General features: G+C 47.7%; 1 protein-coding gene across 1 annotated transcript in view; it reads left to right on the top strand.

Annotated features, from left to right (window-relative positions):
* The window catches only part of ARID2 (AT-rich interaction domain 2), a 1,843,885-nt gene that overhangs the window by 1,512,935 nt on the left and 308,623 nt on the right, over positions 1-22,327 (top strand). The window contains exon 15 of the mRNA XM_069629837.1: positions 1,251-4,138. Within this exon, the coding sequence (XP_069485938.1) occupies positions 1,251-4,138 (2,888 nt within the window). The remainder of the gene's footprint in view (positions 1-1,250; positions 4,139-22,327) is intronic.

Raw genomic sequence — 22,327 nt, 5'->3', positions numbered from 1 at the left:
CCATTTGCAATCAGGTATTTGTTAAACATACCTTTTCCATTTCAGGGCGATACCCCACTTCAGCTACGAATGCAGGGCTTGGGGGCATGTTCAAAGCTTCCATGGTACGGGCCCAACTCACTGTGGCCATTTCTCCACATTTACTTCACGGCAGTTTCCCCCTGCATTTTTTTTTTCACTGTATTTTGATGGGGTTGAACGGTTAGGGTGTCTATTGTTTTTAATATTTAAGGGCAATTCGGGGTTGTTTTTGTCCCACATTAAAATCCTGCAAAAAAAGTGGGACATGGCCTCTGTGAGTTGCCTGCCTATCAGTAGTACAAGATGCACTGGATCTATTAGGCAGTGCCGATTTGCCAAATGGCAACTTTACTAATGTTTTCTTGTGTGGATAATTTGAGCTTTTTGTTTCCACAAAGAAGGGGGAGACCCTCCTGAGAACCACCAACCCTCTCCCTGCCCCTTTATATACCTTAACCATACTTACCATCTGTGCATGGTAAAAAAAGAGAGGTAAGCAGTTAGGCAAATATCCATTCAGCAAATGTGAGGAACACTGATCCACTGCCTTATCTCCATTGGTGTAACTGATGCGGTTAAGGTCAGTTGAATGTGGCCTGGTACTCTGCTAAGGTAGAACATCCACCATTGTAGGCATTTAATGGCACTTGTGAATGGTGAGGGCTTAGGTATGCGATTAGCAGGTCTTTACATCAACTTACATGCACTTGTGATCATTTTGCCACCACATGACTCGTCACCAGTGAAAGACCATGTTTGAGAACGGTCAGCTGACAACTCCTTTACTTAGCATCTATACAGGTCAGTCCCTGTCACTGCTGTCCCGGGCCATTCAACAACTTAAGAACCCCATACCCCTACTACATTCCAATGTGATGCAGCTTGGAATCGTTGTTATTCCAAGTAACATCACAACACAGGTCTCGCTCCATTTGTTGGGTTTGTAAGTATTTGACAGTTTGGAAATGGATGCTGATTCAGCTGGTGTGGTAAAAGTATGTTTGCGAGTGGCCACTTAATCAAATTATTCCTTTATCTTGATGGGCAGCCTTTATGCACTACTTTGGGTTAGGGATGGCTTCATGAAAGAGGACTGTAATGTTTTGGTAGAACACATTGCTTATCTATATACTACCATTATTGCTTATACTTAAAAATTTTAATTTTGCCTGTTAAACATCCATGTATATGTTTGTATTAGTATCTAATATGTATTTCTATGCCCACAGGGATTGCACATGGACAACAGAGTCTGGGAAACAATTTCCAAAGGGTTCCAGCTACCAACCATTCTCCAAACGTGAATGCAACACAAGTACCTTTTCCAATTCAAAGCGTCCCTGGTGTGGCACAGACTGCTTATAGACTCCCAGTGAAACCTTCAGGTCACACGCAACAGCAGCAACATGCTCATTTACCCATACAGAACAATGCTCCTGTTTCTTGCGATTTGGTCAAGGGTACTGTCATACAGAGCTCTGTTCAGCAGCAACCAGTTCCTGTCAGTTTGTCTGTCGGAGGGGCATCCCAAGCTTCTATAGTACAAAATCAAAGCAGTACTCTACCACAACCTCCTGTTGCGCTAGCTGGTTCTCAGGCATTGCTTCACCATCCCTCAGTGATTCAACAGTCATCACTCCATGCAGGGGTTCCGGGGCAGGTACCCTCTGGTACACCTGTTACTGTAATTCAGCAAACTGCACCTCAAGGCCATCTATTTAGCCGAGTACAAAGCCTATCAGCATGCACGTCGGCTGTTTCACAGGGTCAGCAACTCATCACAACACCATCACAACCTGTGCAATCGCCATCTCATCAACCAGCCAATAGTAACCAGCAAAAAGATACTGTCATCATAACACCCCAGCAGTATGTAACAACTTGTGCATCCAATATTGTTTCTGCAACAACCGTGCAGAGTTTCCATGTTGCAACTGGACAGGTAGTTACAATTGCTGGCGTTCAAAGTCCTCAGACTTCAAGGGGAGCTTTTCAGAACATTGCACCAAAACCCTTACCTATGCAGCAAGTTCCATCTGCAGTGATGCAGCAACCTCATCAGCAGCAACCCCCATCTCAGCAGAGTGTTGTGATCGTAAGCCAGTCCTCTCAACAAGGTCAGTCATATGCACCAGCCATTCACCAAATTGTGCTCACTAATCCCACTGGTGTTGCAGCTGGCCAGACAATCCACTTGACTGGACAACCAAGCATTACCCCATCATCTTCTGCATTGCCCGGACCAACTTCCAATTGTCAACTCCCAATGGTAATGTCCTCATCTGCTAATCCACAGTCACAAGGACCTCCTCCCACCGTCAGTCAAATGCTTTCAGTAAAGCGACAACACCATCAACCACCAGCACCACCGCAGCACCAGACACATCAAGTACAGGCTCAACAGCAACTACACATGCATTCTCAGCAGGTACAAATGCAAACTCAACAGCCACCACAAGTTCAAGTGCAAAGCCAACAGCAGCAGGTACAAGTTAATCCCCATCAATTAAGTGCTGCAACTGCTCAACCTACCTCTGGTGAATCTAGTCTCATAAAACAGTTGCTTCTTCCAAAAAGAGGTCCCTCCACTCCAGGTGGTAAACTAATACTCCCTGCTCCACAAATACCACATCCAAACAACTCAAGAGCTCCCAGTCCTCAGGTGGTGTATCAGGTTGCTAATAGCCAAGCGCCCACTTTTGGTGTTCAAGGGCAGCATTCACCACCACAGTTACTTGTAGGTCAACAGAATGTTCAGCTAGTTCAAAGTGCAATTCCGTCTCAAGGGCCAATGCAAACTGTTCCTATCTCAAACTTGCAGTTACTACCAGGACAGTTGATTTCAAACAGCCCATCATCTATTTTTCAAGGGACTAGTGGCAACCAGGTTACCATAACAGTTGTGCCAAATACAAGTTTTGCTACGGCAACTGTGAGTCATGGTAGTGGGTCACAGATGCTTGCCTCTGCTGGAGTTGGCCTTCCAGTGCAAACAGTTCCAGCTGTTCACTTACCACAAACTCTACCGGCTCCATCTGCTGCTGCGCCTCCATTTAAAGGTGATAAGATAATTTGCCAAAAGGAAGAGGAAGCAAAAGAAGCTACAGGTTTGCACGTACATGAACGTAAAATTGAGGTGATGGAGAATCCCTCCTGTCCTAGAGGACCTGTGAACAACAGCAATGGGGAAGCAAAGGAAAATGAAATCCATTTGGGCAGTATAATAAATGGAAGAAAGTATGAGTCTTGTCTACCTCCTTCAAACTCAGGGAAAAATCAGAATGAGGTCAATCTCTGCTCGCGTATCAGCAATGGGTCATCTGTGGAAATGGACGAAAATGGAGCTCCTGTGAAACATAGCTCTGAACATATGTACAAACAAGAACATAAAATTGATTTTAAAAGAACTCCAATCAATGGTATATGCGATTTTGAAAAGGGTGATGGTTCCCATTTAGGCAGAAACATTCCAAATCACAAAGCTTCCAATTTTGTAGGAAATGGAGACATTTGTCCCCTGAAGCAGCAAGAAAGCTTCGAGCCAACTAGGCAAGTGACTACTAAATGTGATCGAGTTGAAAGATTATCTAATGGGCCTGTATTTACAAGTGGTTCACCTTTTGTTAATCGTATACAAGAGACTACAAACTTTATAAATCAGCAGTGCTGTGGTATCCACACGGATCTACACAATGGACCTCTAGTTTCAAGTATGAACTCAGATGTGCCTCAACAGCGTCCAAGTGTAGTTGTGTCCCCACATTCTGCAGCTTCTGTTATACAGGGGCATCAGATCATAGCAGTACCCCACTCAGGACACAGAGTATCCCACTCCCCCCTTACATCTGACATTCGTTCTAGTAATGGCACAACAGAATGCAAAAATATGAAGAGGCCATCTGAGGACAGTGATAGGGAAATGCTCCCTGGAATTCCAAATAAAGTAGGCGTTAGGATTGTGACAATCAGTGACCCCAATAATGCTGGTTGCAGCGCGACAATGGTTGCTGTGCCAGCAGGAGCAGATCCTAGCACTGTAGCTAAAGTAGCAATAGAAAATGCTGTTCAGCAAAAACAGCAACACCCTCCAATGTTTATTCAGAGCATGGTTGCACAGGTAAGTTACTTAAGAATATGTTTGTGTGGATAAGATGGATCATAGTTTGAAACTGAATTGTTTGTTATTGTTCTAACAATGCAGCCTTAAAGAATAATTGATTTTGCATTCTTCGTTTTTCTTTAGCGTGACAGCTGCTCTATAGTTTCTCAACGCTAAATGTTCCTGTTCGAGCCCATCTGAGCTACATAACTGCATTAGTTATTTTGGGTAGAAACTATAGTGAAGTAGTTTCCTACTTCTGTTGGCATTGAAGAAAACATGTTCTCTAAGGCTCTAACATGTGCTGTCAAACTACTCCTGCCAGAGCTAGTTTTTTTTTCTTTTTTTTTCGAAATATATTTTTATTGATTTTATACATACACTATATCAGTGTGGCAAGTACTTGAAGAGCGCTACAAGCAGCACAGTCGTGCTTAGAGATGCATGTAATAAACAAAAAGAACATAAACAACAACAACAGGTCCGACAGATGTTCGTGGGGGGAGTCAAGAGGGCAGTGGCACAATGATAGTCAGTATTAGTTTAATGAGAGCGGACAAGGGGAATTGTACATACTTTGGGATCAGGGCAATGGGCAGAAAGCGGGGATCACCGGCCTACCCAGCCTTCAATGTTTCGTTCCTGGGTTTACGAGCAGGCGAGCACTACCCTGGTTGGATCCTCTGCTATGTGCTGTCCCCTTTGCTTTTACTCAGTTTTGTCCATCCATCGTAAGGAGGGAGGTTGTCGGGCCAAGCCTGGGTATTTCTGGGTGTAGTCCAGGAAGGGGGCCCACGTTTGGAGGAATTTGTCTCTGTTCCCGAACTGGAGGGCAGTTATTTTTTCCGCTGCAATTATATCCCAGCATTTCGTCCATCACATTTGTACTGCCGGGCCCTCTGGGTTTTTCCACAGCCTAGCCACAGAAATCTTAGCGGCCGTCAGCAGGTGAGAGCATAGCTCTGCTCTGTGCCCTGAAAGGGGGAATTGGCCCTCCCCGCTTGCTCCCAGTAAAACAATGCCCGGATCCCATGGGATAGTGAGTCCTGTGATCCTGTTGATGTGATCCAGCACAGATCTCTAGAATTGGGTGGCTTTGGGACATGTCCAAAAAAAATGGTAGTGTGTGCCTTTATCTGGACGTCCTCTCCAGCACACCAGAGGAATTGTCGGGTTAAATTTGTTAAGTCTCTCTGGGGTCCGGTACCACCTGAAACATACCTTGAATGCCCCCTACTTGTTGGAAAGACATTTCGAGCTTCTGTTTGCCCTCGCCCAGATGTGGCTCCACTCCTCCAGTTCGATGGGCCTCCCAATGTCTTTCTCCCATTTCGGCATGTACGGCTCTTTGCGGGATGGGTCAGTTCTGTCCAAGAGCCTATAGAGGGTAGAAATTCTGCCCTTTGGTGGGGATCCTGTGAGAGTGAGTTCCAAGGCAGCGAGGTCTCTGCTTCCGAGGCGCTTCATATCCCTACTCGAGAGCCAATGTCGGAGCTGGGTATATCTGAATCTTTCGCTTTCCGGCATGTTGAATTTCGCCTTGCAGGCCTCAAAGTCAAGGGGGTTTCCCTCCTCATAGAAATCTTGCACCCGCTCCAGCCCTCCATTTCTCCACCTCGTGAAGTTCTTGAGGTTATAGCCCGGGGTGAATTCTGGATTCCTCCAGACCGGGGTGAGTGGACCCGTTGTGATGCGGAGATACCACAGGCGCGCCGCCCTCCTCCAGCTCATCACCGTATTTTCGGTTGCCGCCAGGGGTCCCACGTCCTCGCCTGCGCTGGGTTGCTTCAGGTGTGGTAGCGAGTTTATTGGAATTGGGCTCCAGGCCTCTTCCAGCTCCAGCCAGCGGGGCTTTGGGGTGGAGGGAAGCCAAGCGAACGCAAATGAGAGCTGAGCGGCCAGGATATATCTGGCCACCTTGGGCGCTCCCAGTCCACCCAGCGCCCGTCGGAGCATGAGTTTCCGTGGGATTCGCGGCTGTTTTCCTTCCCAGATATAACTCATAATGTTCTTTTGCAGCTTCTGGATCGCCTGCTTCGGAATTGTGGTAGGTATGGCTACGCACTGGTAAAGTAGTTTAGGAATGAGGTTCATCTTCCGGGCCGTGATTCTCCCGAACCAGGAAATCTCCTGCTTTTGCCAGCGTATAAGGTCATTCTTGAATTCTTTAAGGAGCGCCGGGAAGTTGGCTTTGTATAGTCTACTGAGAGCCGGACCCCTAGATATGGGAGATTCTTTTTTGCCCAGGGTATGTGATATTCTTTTTCCAGATCTGACATTAGAGGACCAGGCAGGTTAATGCTTAGCGCTGTTTATTTGGGTAGGTTAACCTTAAATCCCGAGGCTTCCCCAAATTCGAGCAGTTCTTTCCATAGGGCCTTCATGGATTCCCTTGGCTTGATCAGCGTAAGGAGGACGTCGTCGGCGTTCAGGGCGGCTTTATATGTTTGGGCCTTGATTGTCAGGCCTTGGATCCCTGCATTTTGACATACCCTGTTCGCGGATGGCTCCATGGAGAGGGCGAATACCAGGGGGGACAGGGGGCAACCCTGCCTGGTGCCTCTTGAGATTTTGATTATTTCGGACCTGGACCCATTGATCCTAAGTCTGGTGGAAGGATGTTGGTAGTTCGCTAATGTCCATTTTATGAAATTTGGGCCAAAGCCGAAGTGCAGGAGTGATTTTTGGATGTAGCCCCAATCGAGGATATCAAAGGCTTTATGCGCGTCGAGGGATGGTACCATCAGTGCCTGCCCCTTCCTGTTGGCTGAATCAATGACATTTATGGTTCTCCTTATATTATCATGAGTGCTGCGGCCAGGGATGAATCCAGTCTGATCCGGATGGATGATGGTCGGGAGCAGGGGAGCCAGCCTGTTAGCGAGGGTTTTGGTGAAAATGTTAGCTTCGTAGTTCAGGAGGGTGATAGGTCTGTAGGAGGCGCAATGGCTCCGGTCCCTTCCAGGTTTCAATAGCAGCACGGTTAGTGTTTCTTCCATCGAGGGGGTGGTCGTTCCTGATGATGGGAACGAGTTGAAGAGGTTTGCCAGGTGGGGTGAGAGGATATATGAAAACTTTTTATAGAATTGTGCTGTGAGCCCATCCGGGCCAGGAGTTGAGTTTTTCATTTTAGCTATGACCTCGCTCACTTCTTCTGCCGAGATAGGGACCTCTAGGGCAGTGAGTTGAGGGTGTACTCCTGCGAGATATTTGACTTGTGCTGATGCGGCTGTGGGAGTACCCGACATGATACCTCTGTGATGAGCTGTCATGATTTCCATTTTCTCCCTGATAGAATAGCGAAGAGTCCCTTGCGCATCCAAGAGGCTATGGATGGAATTTCTTGATTGTAGCTTTTTTAGCTTGTGGACCAGGAGCCGATTTGCTTTGTTACTGTGCACATAATAAAACTGTTTGGTGTATGTTAGTGCTCTGGCCGCTTTGTCAGCTAGATGCATTTCTAAGGAATGCTTCGCCCTTTGGAGCACGCAACTCGCTTTCCTGTTCTGGCCTCTTTAAAGGATGCGTTCCGCCTCTTTCACTTCTGCCTCAAGTGCGTCTTGTTGCAGCTTGCGTAGCCGTCTGAGTCGGGCTGTGCAGTCGTTTGCCGTGCCCCTGATGACGGGCTTCATAGCATCCCAGATCGTGGCCAGTGATGTGTCTTTGGTGGTGTTTTCCCTGAAGTAGTTCTTGAGGGCTTCTGCCATTTCTGTTCTGATTGCGATATCCGTTAAGATCTGGTCTTGAAGTTTCCATTGCCACTGAGGCGGCTCGGGGAAGCTCGATACCCTCAGGTTCATTATGACTGAAACATGATCCGAGAGGGCTCTGTGCCCAATTTGGATGGATTCGACATAGGGAATGAGAGCGCTGGAGAGTAACAGGAGGTCGATTCTTGAGTGCCCCAGATGAACATGAGAGAAGAAAGTATAGTCCCTTGTTCCCATGTTGGCCATTCTCCACACATCTATAGTGTCGGTTTCCCTCAGGAATTCTGCCATGGCGAGAGCCTTGCTGAAGTCCTCCGAAGATGGAGGGAATGTTTTGTCCAGGTTTGGGTTTTGAGTCAGATTAAAATCGCCCCCAATGAGTAAGCGACCTTACGTGAAAGTGACAAGAATGGGAAGGAGATTCCGGAGGAATGTGCTCTGCGCTGTATTCGAGCAGTATATGGCAGCAATGGTGATAGGAAGCTCTACTAAGAGGCCTTTAAGCAGGAGATACCGACCCTCCGGGTCACTCTTGGTGGTTATGTTAGTTAAGGGTAAGTCTCGGCCTAGCAGAATGGCAACCCCTCTCTTCTTGAGATCAGCCGAGGCGAAGAACCTTTTTGTGTAGCGTTGAAAGGCTATGCGGCGTTGGTCAGTCCTGAGGAGGTGTCTCCTGTAGGCAAATGATGTCGGGTGCCAGTTGGGCGAGCCTGTGTTCCACAGACTTTCTTTTCCGGGGGGAGTTCAAACCCTGGACGTTCCAGGTCAGGATCGAGAGCTCCCTATTCAGTAGAGACATTGGTGGGTCGGTTCGATGGCTGAATTACCCTGCCTATTTCGAGTTGTGGAGCAGGAAACCCACCCCCCCTCTCCAGTGGGCCAATTTCTGTTGCCATGGCGATTCCAGACAGAGAGTTGAGTACCCTGTCAGCTTGTGTTTTGACCTTCGCTACCCCCTCACCTCCTGTCCACTTCCCAACTCCAGCTCCTCCTTTCCCTCTGACTGGGATAAACCAACAAAATGAACTAAAACAAAACCTGAAACAGGAAACAAGTGAAGGTGTCCAGACCAGCCTTCTACCAACAGGGCTGTCGGCTGGGCCATGGCCACCAGCTGTGTTGGAGACCCTGGGGTCTCATGCTGTGATGGTGAAAGTCTTGCAGTTCGAGAGAGATTGCTGCCGGCCACCCCGGCCAGCGAGAATGTTGCATTGAGCTTCTTTCCGCGGCAGCCCGAATATTTGTGAGGCTCTGAGTCCAAAGGCTGGGCCCCCTAGAAGAAGGGGGGGGGATGGCCACTATTCTCCGGGGAGGAGGCACTAGAATCCAGGCGGCCGGGGCTCTCAGCGGTTGTTGTTGTTCATTCCCCTTGCGGGAGGGCCGCGCATCCTACGTCGACTGGATACCCAGGACCAGGGGCGGAGGGACTCCCCGCCAGCTCCCCCGGGTGAGCGATCCGAGCCCCCCAGGACCTCCCCACTCGCGTCCGGATTCATAAACTCCTCAGCCTCCCGAGGTGAGGGGGATGTGCTGAGTCTTTCCCTCCCAGGTGAAGGCGAGGCCCGAGTCTTTTATTTTTTTTATATTTTTCTAATTCTAAATGGCTATGACATGTGCAGCTTTAGAGCCAGGTTCTCAATTGGGCATGCACAAAGACTACACTGGAGCAGTCACATTTGTGTGTGCATTCACATGCCGTGTGACTTAGTAATCAATGAAACATGCAACACTTCAAGGCCGAAGGATGCAGATTCTTTGTTTCCATTGTAGGATGGTGCATTCTGTAGTCATTGTAATCACAAGATCATGTAAAACAGCAATCCCAAATGTACGCTATTTTCATAGTCTAACCGTGGGGTTACTAATGCTGTGGTGCCTTGGCCCCCTATCTGCAAAGTCAACAAATAGCCTGCCTTGGATACTGCTGTTCTCTGTTGACCCAGAGATAGCTCAACATCCATCGTTGCTCCCATATTTCTTTTGTCTTCTTTCATGGTGGAGCATGGCACTAGCTAATGTGTTCAGCGTTTTGCCTACCCACCTACTGTGTATAGTTTATACAAATATTTTTTTGTTTTTGTAAATTCATTTTATGATGCCAACTAGGGTATTGCACAACTTTTCTAATTAATTCCTCATCTGATATCCATCTCCCATCTCAACTGCTCTTTATTTTAATTGGTTATTTATAACGCGCTTAATACCCAGAGGTTTGTAAGCGCGGACCCGGGAATCAAACCTGCATTGCTCAGCATCATCTTGTTTCCAGGGCGAGCAAGTTGCCCCTGAGCTATCCTCCCAAAGCTTCAAAATGTTCTGCCACAAGGGGACAGACCATGCCTCCAGGTCAGCTATGCCTGATGCCTCTGCAAACCCCAGGCCAGACAGGACATCAACACCAGTATATATTGAGGCGCCACGCCCCGTGACCTCAGTGCGTTTCTTCTGCACGCTCTGCTCTCTTCAAAAACACTGCTTAGTTTGAAGATATTTCTTCTCGTTTTATGCCATGCCGTATCTGTCAGACCACTGATATTTCTTCTCGTTTTATGCCATGCCGTATCTGTCAGACCACTGGTTCTAAACCCTGCGTCGATTGCGGTCATCAAATCGGTCTCAGATCCTCACAGGATCCGCCTGTATTTTCTCGTAGAAGAACACGATGCGCAGGACTTGCAGGATGCGCAGGACTCGCATTATGCGCAGTACCCAGCCAATTCACACCAGTGTACTTTGTGAACGGGCGGTACAACTATTTACCTTTTTCCAAAGGTCACCAGGCATCAAACCAAAACTGTCCCCCGGTCCTCAAGGACAAAAAGAAGCACTGCAAGAGGTATTGTTCATCCTGCAGTTCTTCAAAACATGATTCTTTGAATTTTTGTCCTCCCACATATTCCTAATCTTTTGATATGTTCATCTCCAGATGTCGACGTCATCACTAGTACATACATATAGCACACGCAGGGCCGTTGGCGTCAGTTCCATTTTTCTGCGATAGCTAATGCTTCGCAAATTGCGGTGTGCTTCGGTTCCAGTTATAAACAGCGACATATTGAAACGATGGCCTCGTCATCGACACCATTAACCCCGAAGGCGGGTTAAAAAAATTCCATGATTGCGCTGCCAAGATGTTGCTCATGAACTCTCCTCGAGAGAGTTTGTGGTGACTTGGCGTGGAGCAAGGGATGGCAAACTGCAGATCCTGTCAAGCAATGACTAGTAAGGGGTTTGAAAGAGCGAAAAGGGAAATAGGGGCGGGTAGACTCCCAACTTAATCCCCCTTGACGACTCTGTCTGAAAAGCGCTAGTCAGGCCAGAAACCCCACGAGAACCTTTTGAGGTCTTGACTTGACGAGAAATCGTCAAAGACTCTATTAAGTCTTCGATGCTGTTAGCGTCAAGACCATGGACGCTATTAGCGGCGGGACCATGGACGCTATTAGCGGCGAGACCATGGATGCCATCAGGGCCAAAGCCATCGACGCCATCGGGGTTGAGACCATCAACGCCTTTTCCCTATAACCCTGCCATTGTCATTAAGAAGGTTGAACCTTTACCTAGGAAGGATTTCTTCAAGTCTTTGTCTTCATTTTATGAAGAACGTGAACCTTCAGACAGCTACCCCTCCTTTTGGTCTAGAGTATGGTACACTAAACGTCCCAGAAGCCCTGATCTCAGAAGAGTCGAGACTAAAACTTATATGAAATTCTTCAGTCAGCCAGTGGGATTGACACTTCACCAGAACTTGAAGCTTGCTCCTCCATTCGAGTAAGATGACCTGACAGATATCCGTGGGAGGACACAATCCATTCGAAGTAGTAGTTACTTACCCCTGGTAATGTTCGCTCGATTGGATGTTCCTCACACGTATTCCTCATCACCCCTCCCAGCCTACACTGCAGTAGAATTTCTGTGCATTACACTTTCCGCTCTTTCAAGGTCTTAAACTGCCATGGGTACACTAATGCTGTTAATTCTGCAGGAAGAAAAGGGGCGTAAAAACAGAACTGAAGCTAATGGATGTTGCGCATGCTGTATGTACAAGAGCTGACGGTGACATCGAGACAGAGGCCCTCGAGGGACATCGAGTTGACTGCATTGATGCACAGTGCCCACTGCCGAATTTTGTTTTCCAAAGCAGATGAAGCTGGAGATGAATATATCAAAAGATGAGGAATACGTCGGAGGAACATCCAATCAAAAGAAAGTTACCAGGGGGGGGTAAGAAACTTTGTCTTACTCATCTAGCAAGAGAAGGCACCTCTCAAGGAACTTACTTGAGGGCCAGGCATCACAGGTACCTTTTTTCCGTTCAGTCCTCCACACCATAGCAATGGGGGACCTTTTGGCTAAAGATCTACATCTTCGTCATGGACTTCCACTTTTCAAGTCCCTTCTCATGTTGGTCCTTTTCTACTCGGCTAATTAGTTGCCAGGGCTTAAGCTCCACCCAAGCAGCCAGCTTCATATTTTGAGCCTTTAATATAGTGACCACTAGACTGATGACTGACTGTGTCTGGAGCAGCCTCACTGGGGAGGCAGGCGGCACATGTGAATCTATGAAAGATACCTATGCTGGAGAAATAGTTAAGTAGCTAAGACTTATATAAAATAGAATACAAAACAGTGGACGCATGGCACCTAATTCACTGAAGGACGCATAGTTCCATAACCGTACCCAACGAGGTTGAACCCAGAAAACCGTATGCATGCTTGAACATGAAGGGAAGAAACAAAGGCTGCTCCTACCTTAAGCACACAGGTGTCGCAGGACTGCTTGTCCAACAGCTGACTTCCTTCTGGCGTCGTCCTCTTTAATTGTGCTTGGGGAACGTATGGAGCTTGCTCCATGTAGCTGCCCTGCATATGTCTTTCATGGCCACTCATGCATGGAATGCCGCTGTTGCTGCCTTCCCTCTGGTCGAGTGGCTAGGCGGGTAAGCGGGTTGCCCTTTATCTTGTGACAGTGAATAATGCAACTCGCCACCTAGTGGGCAAGGCCTTGTTTGAAGATGGCATGGCCCTTGTGAGGGCCCGCAAAGGAAGCAAATAGTCTTGTGGACGTGCTAGTGCGCTGCAAGTAGAATTTTAGGGCTTGCGATAGCGAGTGCAGGGCACATTCAGCGCTGGAATTGCTCTTGCCATTAAAGGCTGGTAGCACAATATGCTCTGACAGAGTAATTTCTGACACCACCTTTGGGAGGAACTTCCCAGTCTTTCATAAAGACTGTGAATGGAGGATCTGCAAATGCTTGTAGTTCGCTAATTGGTCTTGCTGATGTGATAGCAACCAGGAAAGCGACCTTCCATGAAAGCAAGTTTAGTTCGCATCTGTGGATAGATTTGTATGGAGGAGCCATTAATGCCGGCAATATTGTATTGAGACTCCAGCTTGTAGTAGGAGGTGGTACCGGTGGAAAGGTCCAAAGCAAGCCCTTCATAAATGTTTTCACTTCAGGATCAGAGAAAAAAGATGACCCTGCATCTCTGGAGTAGGACCTGGAAGCAGTGAGGTGAACCTTGAGAGAGGCTTGTGGTAGGCCTGCTTTAGGCAAATGGAGCAGGTAGGGTAGCAACTGTACTACTGTAATTGAAAGCAGGTCTAGCTGTTGTGTATAACATCTGGTTGTAAATAGTTTACATTTTTTAGCACACGTTTTGCTTGTGGAAATAGCCCCAGATGTTCGGATGCTGGCAGCTTTTGGTTGGAGTGTTTCATTGTTCAGCAACCGCCCTGAGAGCAAGAGAGCAGCTGTGTCGTGGTGAAGAATTTGCCCTTTCTGTTGTGTTAACGCCTGATGTGCCCTAAGATGAATGGGCATGGTGATTGTCATCCGGGGGAGAATCTGATAGCAGACCGTCCGAGCCCAGGCTGGTGCTATCAAAATCATCCTGCAGGGTTGTTCTCTCACTCATTTCAGGACAACAATGGAATTGGTGGGAAGGTGTAAATCAATTCACCTGACCATGTCGGTGAGAAGGCATCCCCTAGTGAATTTTGCTCCGGGCACCTGGATGCAAAGAGCGACATTTTGTGTTGTGCTTGGTGGTGAAGAGATTGATGCAAGGGTAACCCCATACCTCGAAGATTTGCGTGATCTCAGTCCCGCCGATTTCCTATTTTTGAGATGTGGAGATGTCCCTGCTCAGTTGGTCTGCCAGAATGTTGTCTTTCCCTGGAAGGTGTTAAGCTCTGACTTGAATCCTCCTCTGTGAGAGCCTGTTTCCAGTGTTTGCGCTTCTGCTGATTGTAGCACTTCTCTCGTGCCTCCTTGCGTTCGTGTAGTGAATTGAGGTGGTGTTGTCTGTTTGTATAATGACCACTTCACCCGTAAGGACCGGTTGAAAAGACTTCAGGGCCCTGAGTTCTAGCACATTGATGTGGATGACTGATTCTTTTTTGGACCATATGCCCTTTGCCTGCAAATCTCCGATAGCGAAGCATCCTCCCTGAGATGGAGTGTGGAGGTAGGAGCTTGAAACGGCATGCCCTGCTGTAGGTTTCTTTCATCCCGCCGCCAATGTGGCGCTTCATGAAAGGGATGTGGTAGGTGCGCTGTGTCCACCCGTGAACCCGCTGCTTGCTCCCATTGACGATCCAATTCCTCCTGGATTGGGCGCATCTTCAACCTGTAGTTTGGATCCAGCAATGTACCTCATAACTTTATACCCAGCAGGCATTTTTAGGGACGCACGATTGTAGTGTGTGCCGCAAAGAACCAGTTAGCTAGCTGCGCAATCGTCTTGATTCTTTTGGCGCACTGTGTCACCCTTGGAATGTAGGTATTTAATTCTGCTACTATAAAGAGCTTTTTGTGCTGGCATGACAACTCATTTGTCGGTATTGATGGAGAAACCAAGTGTTGAGCTGATCTGCTTCGTCCGACGGGGTATCCAGTTAAAATTTCGAATAATGCATTCGAAATTATGCAATGTCGAAGGGAGGCAGACTAGACAGAGTGGGCAAGCAGGATCCAGAGTCCCAATGCAAACTATCTCAGTCTTACCGCCGTTGATGCAAAGGTTGTTTGCAGCACACCATGACTGAATTGTGGGCAGTCCGATATGAGCAAGGTAGAGGAGGTGGCTGAGGGTAGCCTGAAGGAGAGTTGCGTGTCATCCACATAGCACTGGAAGTTAGAGATAAAAGTGGCAGTCACACGTGCAAGGGCAGCCATGTAGACATTGAAGAACCAGGGGGATAGGTTAGAACCCTGGAGAGTGGCACAGGTTGAAAGAGTGATAGTAGAGAGGACCCAAGTTCCACCTGGGATGGGCGGTCAGAAAGGAAGCAGGTTAACCACGCCAGAGCCTGACCTGTGATTCCCAGGGTATCATGTAGACATGCGATCAGGATGTCTTGGTTTACCATGTCAAAGGCAGAGGAGAGGTCAAGAAGAATGAGGCCAGAGGGATTGTTCGGGTCGAGACTTGAGAGCAGGTCTTCATGGGTGTTCAGAAGAGCAGTTTCCATGCCTCTGGATGCTCGAAAGCCAGATGGATGGTTGTGGAAGCAACCAGCAGTTTCAATGTGGTGGGTGAGCTGAGAGCCATCTTCCCCAGGAGTTTGCCCAGGAAGGGGTGATGGAGATAGAGTGGTAGTTTGCCGGAATGGAAGGGTCAACAGAGGGTTTCTTAAGTAGAAGGTGCACAAGGGAGTGCTTAAGAGAAGTTGGGAAAACTCCTGTGGCAAAAGAGATTGTAGAGATCAGCCAAGGCTGGAGCGAGGGAGTCAATGTTGTCCTTAATGGTTTTGGAGGGGCAGGGGTCTACCTGTTTGGATGAAGCCTACATAGACCGGACTTGTCTGGCGACCTCATCAGGTGTAACGGAGTGAGAGAAGAGAGAAGTGGTGGAGGGGCCAAGGGAGACTCCAGAGGTGTTGGTGAATGAGGTGGTGTAGAGGAGAGGGAGGAAAGGATGTCTAGGCTTTTTGCAGTGAAGTGTGCAGCCAGGGCCGTGCATAGTTCCTGGGTGAGTGTAACAGAAGAGGAGGCTGCTGCAGGATTGGCCAGTTCCCTACAGACTTTGAAAAGTTTAGCCATGTTGTTTGATGCCGCGGAGATGCAGGCTTGAATAAAGACTCTTTTCTTGGTGTGGTTGCAGAGTCGATATTGCCTTTGAAGGAGGTGGCGGGCCAGTTTGTCAGAGGGTCCGCCCAATAAATTACATTTCCGCTCAGCTACCCTACACTTGCGTTTAAGGGCAGCCAGATCGGAGTCTTACCAAGAGTTGCACTTTTTGGAAGGCTTCAGTTGGACCCTCATGACAGGGGCAAGAGTATCAAGGGTGTTATTTAGAGATGGCGAGATTGAAGTTAGCGAGGGCTGTGTCTGGGTGGTAGTCAGCCATAGGAGTATGGGATATGAGTTGCATGCTCACAGTGCTATTGTAGGCAGGCATGTAATAAATGTGATGGTATGTCCCTCGTTTACTACTGGTTACACCCACTGGTTCGAAGTGAGGTTTTGCCACTGTGGTAGATGGTCACTAATCCTCCTACCGGGGTGCGATGTGGAAGGGGGAGGGCCTGCCAAGGTTTCTTGGACGACTAGGGCCTATTTTGACCTGCCACATGCCTGCCTCTCTGTGCCCCGTATCTCTTGGAGGACTGCTGGTATCTGACCAACAATGTGCTTTCTGATGTCGATCTCTGTGTGGAGTAGGGTCTGTTATAAGAACGAAACTTCACTGATCCTCTGCGAATGTAATGAAAAGTATGACGTTCCCTGTCTTTGTCCCTCAGTGAGCTGATGACTCTGGCAGTGTCTGTCTTGATCCCCCTCAGATGGTAATCTACTTTTTTGTCAAACAATTCCTGGCTGTCAAATGGCATGTTCAGGATTTGTACCTGCACTTCGGGCTGAAAGTTGGTAACCTTCATCCAGGCTTGGCTATAAGTACTGCACCATGCGCCATTGGTCTGAACCCCTCTCTGCGTCAACTGCTGAGTCAATCATGTGGTCTGATGCAATTTCCCCATCTTTGAAACAGTTTTGCTAATTGTGCAAGTGCCTAACAAATGACCAATAAATAAATGTTAAACAATGCCGGGCTTCCTCCTGAAACACTGCCGGGAGGTGATCCATGAACTTGGCCATCTTGTGCCACAGTACCCTTGCGTATCTCGCTGTGATAGCGAGAGCGTCATCGGTGCTGATGGATCGCGAAGCAGAAGCTTATAACTTTCTGCCTACCACTTGCAGGGTTGGTACGTTTTTTCCTAGCAGCCACCGTTTTTATGGAATCCTGTTTCGGGTGCCCTTGCAGGCATAGCGGTGCGTCCTCTGGGGCCTTGTATGTTTTTTCCGGCTTAGCTGCTGCAGCAGGGGTGTACAATGGGTTGGCTAGAATCTTTTCCCCTGCTTTCCATATGGTATCCAGAATGGGTATGGTGATGACCGTCCTTCTCTTATTATCTGTGCTCATAAAGCACTGATTTCTTTTCCTTTTTGAGACTTGGAGATCAAGCATACTTGCCTCATTGCCAATGATGCAATGAAATGTCTGGTGGAGAGGATCTTCCTGGGGAGTCTTGCTTTTTTTTTCTCTTAATGATGATGTCCTCCCATTCGTCTGTATCATGTTGGGGTGAGTCTTGAGGAATCTCTCCCTATTCTAGTTAGCCTGCGTGCGTCTCTGGCTCTGAAATTTCCCTGTAGGGATCTTCAAACGGACCCTACCAGTCACTGAGAGATAGTAGGGTTGGTGCCCTTGTGGACAATGGTGAAGAAATGCTCCTTTGCCTCTTGGCTTGTATCGCCGGAGTCGTAGCTGGCGTTGCGCCGGTCTCTCTGGTAGCTATGTGCGCGATTTATCTTCTTTGGAATATGCCATGATATTCCTTGGGGATTGCATCAGTGCGGGTTGGAAGAGATCAGAAGTGTTCTCGAGATTGAGGTTGTTTGCCATGGGGGCTGTACTCCCTAGACACTGACTGGGACTTGTCAGAGGTCTCTTCCAGGTCAGAGAAATCTTCCTGAAGAATTTTCAGGAAGTTCAACCATTTTCTTGATTGGAGAAAGGTTAATATTTGAAGGATCATGCTTATTTCTCTCACCCGATTGGTCCGTGGACATGGACGGCGAAGATGCTGTTTTTTCCATGGACAGCGCAGTAGTCGTGGACGAGCAGGCACCGGATGATGGTTTGCCCATTGACGGCATTGCACCTGTCGACTGGTTAATAGTTGTGGATGAGGGTTTCTCGTGGATGTGGTTTTTCTGTGGACTGGACAGTAGTCATGGACGAGGTGTTTCTCGTAGACAGCGGTTTATCCATGGATTGGGTTTTAGCAGTTGACTATGAATTCTTTGTTGACGCTGTCAATGACGATCATTCATTCATTTATTTATTTAGATTTTTGTAGAGCGCACAAAACCTTGGGGCAACTAGGCGCTGGTTACAGAAACCGCAGTTGAGTTAAGCTGGAGCACAGTTGATGTTCGTACAATTACAGTAGCAAATTCATGAGCCAAGGTGACTAGGCGCTGGTTACATGGGCGCAGTTGATTAATTTTAAAGAAGCAGTATTAGTACAGACAAATTTTTCATTACCTGACATACGTTACCTAGGTTCACTGCATTGCCTGGGCTGAAAAGAGGCTGGCGGGAGGTTAGGCGCCCTGAGAGAAAAGCCAGGTTTTGAGGCCTTAACGGAAGGACCAGAGTGAAACTTTTGCTGTGAGGTGGTTGGGTGTTCCAATATTTGGCCGCCACCACCAGAAAACTGCGGCCTCCAGATTTTTGGATTTTGAATCTAGGTATAAATAGACAATCTTATCTAATCTTAATTGCATTTGTAAAGCGCAATTTAGGCCCAAAGGCATCTTGGCCCTAAGCTAAGAAGTGAAGTCGACCAAAAAGCAGCAAGACTAAAAGAGCAAAGTCAGTGCCCGACGGAATGGCAAATGAGACTCCATGTTCATTAGAAAGCAGGAGAAGATTCCAGGCCTTAGCTGTCGCCACTGAAAAAGCCTGCCCCTCGAGGGTTGGATGGTCATCAGTGCTTGCGAGCGAAGTGGCCTGGCAGGTTAATAAATAAATATTAAACTTTGCCTGAAGAAATTCTGCTCCTGATTTATGGACAGCTTTATGCACCAGGCATAGCGATTTAAATTTGGTACGCTGCTCCACGGGCAGCCAGTGAAGTTGACGCTAAAGCAGAGTCATCCATGCGCCAAACGGAGGGTGAACAACAGTCCTGGCTGCTGCATTCTGTAGTACCTGGAGACGCTGAAGCAGATCCTGTGGAAGAGCAAGGTACAAAGCGCTGCAATAATCAATATTGTTGATAACAAGGGAAGAAACTACTAGTGCGTGACATTTTTGAGGAATTCAAGGACTTTGCGAAGAGTCCAAAGTTTAAAATTAGCTTTTTGGCAGACGTAGGAAACTTGATCGACCATAGACAGAGAGGCAGATATTTTTATGCCCAGATCTTTCACATAAGAAACAGGCTGGGGAAAAGGGCCAAGACTCTCGGGCCAATAATTAGGGGTCCAAAAACAGAGCGGGCAACGCCGTACCCACCACCAATACCTGTTTTTTCTCCGTTCAACTTGTGCCAATTAGATGCCATCCAGTCACCAATGGCCTGCAGAGACTTCAATCGACTCGCCGTCTCAGGTTGAGTCAGATCCACTTGGACATTAATTTGAGTATCATAGGCGTAAGAGTAATACAAAAAGCCGAAAGCGTGGATTATACCCAAAAGCGGATGTATATAAAGATTGAATAACATCGGCGACAGTGAGTAGCCCTGGGAAACGCCACAAAGCAATGTGATGGACTGGGACCAGAAGGCAGGAAGAGACACCAACTGGGAGCGTCCCATCAAGAATGAAACCAAGCCGAAATTTGGCCAGAGAGATCAGCCGAGGAGATACAGGGTGATCAGGGTAGAGTGGTCAATGGTGTCAAACGCTGCTAAGTCAAGCAAAATCAAGGCCCCCATCCCAGCCTGATCAACCAAACCAGTCAGGTCATCGATCACAGAGACTAGCACTGACTCTGTTCCCCCGACCAGGGCGAAAGCCTGACTGGAATGGGTTAAAGAAACCTCACTCCAGGAAAGCACTGAGAAGAGGGGACACCAGAGATCCCAATAACTTCATAAGGCAAGGAAGCAGGAAAATAGGCCGAAAGTTAGATAACACTGTGGGATCCAGACCAGGCTTTTTCAGCAATGGGATAACCAGAGAATGTTTAAGATTATCTGGAATGACTCCAGAAAGGAAGGAGTCATTAATGGCCTCATTGAGTCTTGGAACAATGACGTCAGAAATGTCCTTTAATACAGAGAGTGGACGGAGTCACTGGGTGACGCTGACCTGAGACTGTTAAGAGCATCCCGATCAGAAATCACTGGAACAGGACCACTGTGCAGTCGCAGCAAGTGTAGGGCGGGTGGGACAATAATATATAGGTAGCATCTCCAGAGAACGAACCATATCAATAGCTTTACGGATGGTGAGTGGGAGGCTCTGGTAGGTCTGTTATATTGAAATTTAAGGATTTTATTGGCTAGGTATTTCGGGGAAGTGTGGGCCAGACGTTTGTGTGTAAGGGTGAGAGTTTTGAATTGAATTCGATCCTGGATAGGGAGCCAGTCGGCATTTTTTCCAGCTGTGGAAATAGGATCTCTTTTTGGGATGTGCAGTGCTGCTCTAAGGGCATTGTGTTGAATAACTTGTAATTCTTTTATGTTGCCTATAGAAGTTCCAGCGGAGAGTGACTTGGCGTAGTCTAATCTAGAGAAAATGAGGGCCCTGGCTAGGGTGAGGCAGCTGTTGGTGGAGAGGAAGAGGGTCTGCCCGCATTGATGAGCCTGGTTGTGTAGGCCGCGGATGAGGCTATGGCATTGACCTGTCTAGTTAGCATGAGTAGTGTCGAGATAGACTCCTAGTGTTTTGACTGCTTTAGAGACTATGATGGAGTTGCCGTCGATAATGAAGGATGAGTAGGCACTGTCCAGTTTGTTTAGGAGCATTTGTGCACTGATGAACAGCAGCACAGTTTTTTCGGCATTCAGACATAAGGAATGCATGGCCATCCATGCTTGGATGCTCTGATAGACAGTATTTAATAGTTTGTAATCGGTGTCATAATTGTCTGATAAGGAAAAGAGGATTTAGGTATCATCTGCGTAGTTGGTGTACAAGATACCCTTTGAGTCTAGGAAGTCAAATAGCTGCTTTCTAAAGATATTGTAAAGCGTGGGTGAGACACAGGAGCCTTGGAGGACTCCGCATGTGACTGGGGCTGGGGCTGTTGGGGCCGAGACCGTAGATGGTTCTTTTGGCGAGGAAGGATTCAACCCAGTTTATAGCTTTTGTGGAGAAGTGGGCTGCGGCGGCAAGATGACTAAGGATTTTCTGATCCACCAATCCTAAGGCTACCGAGAGATCAAGCAGCAGCAGCAGCAGGAGGGCTAATTTACCAAGGTGTTTAGTTTTGTCCATCTGTATTTTGAGGTCGAGGACAGCAGATTCTGTTCCGTGACCTGGACGTAAGCCCGATTTGGCCCAGTCCTAGAAGTTTGTAGGTTTCGAGATAATTTTGGATTTGTAAGTACGCCGCTCTGCCTAGGAGTTTGAGGAGAAAGGGGACGGTAGTAATAGGGTGATAGTTGGTAGGTATGCATGGGTCGAATGTTGGTTTCTTAAGGAGTGGGAGGACCAGAGCGTCTTTAAGGTTGGTGGGTACCGTACCAGTGGTGAATGAATTGTTAATCAATGAAGCGATGAAGGTATGCCTCCTTGATGGGTCCTTCGTGGACGAGGCATCGGTTGACTGCGGTTTGGCCATGGAGAGTAATCGACCTGAAATAAGGGGCGTTGTGGATGGTTTTCCCGTGGATGATCCCTTGTTTGTGGTCATGGACAAGGGGGGTGGCGGAGGGGAGTTCTACCTGTGGTAAACTAGCTTTTTAAAGCTGACATATCCTCTGAATTTGGGTGTTTTGTTCTCGTGGGTGTCTCAAAAGGTGTCCTTACAGATTGTTGCCTTCTGCTTTGCCTTTGGGAGGGGTTGTCCCCCTAGCCACTGAAAGGAAGCTCTCCTCTTGGAAGAATGCTTCTCAGGGGTCCTGTGGGAAGTGACAAGCTGTTTTGACAGATTTCTCATCAGAGTGGTAGCACTTACTCTCCAATTAGAGTAGGAGCCTCCTTTGCTTGTCCTGCAGGTCTTCTGTGTGAAGGTCTTACAAATGTGACATCCTTGAATATAATGGGTTTAGATTCAGCATATCCACTTTTGATGAGGGTCTTATGAACACCTTAGGCAATCTTTATAGAGTGAAGCTTTCGCTTTAGAGAGGGTCGTTCATTGCCTGGGTCAGCCATGGCCATGAAGGACCAGGTGCAGTATTTTCTCTCTGCGATATCGAGAGTTAGAAAAAGGTTTGCTGCGCTGAAACCACAGCTTGTGTAGAGGAAAGGAAGATTGTTAAACTAGTGTAGAACATTATTTGAGAAGTTTTGAAAATAATGAA

This window comes from Ambystoma mexicanum, chromosome 12 (assembly GCF_040938575.1).
Source record: "Ambystoma mexicanum isolate Mex_15411 chromosome 12, UKY_AmexF1_1, whole genome shotgun sequence".
Lineage (NCBI taxonomy): Eukaryota > Metazoa > Chordata > Amphibia > Caudata > Ambystomatidae > Ambystoma > Ambystoma mexicanum.
Note: the sequence above shows the minus strand (reverse complement) of the source record. Positions and strands in the feature narration are given on the sequence as shown.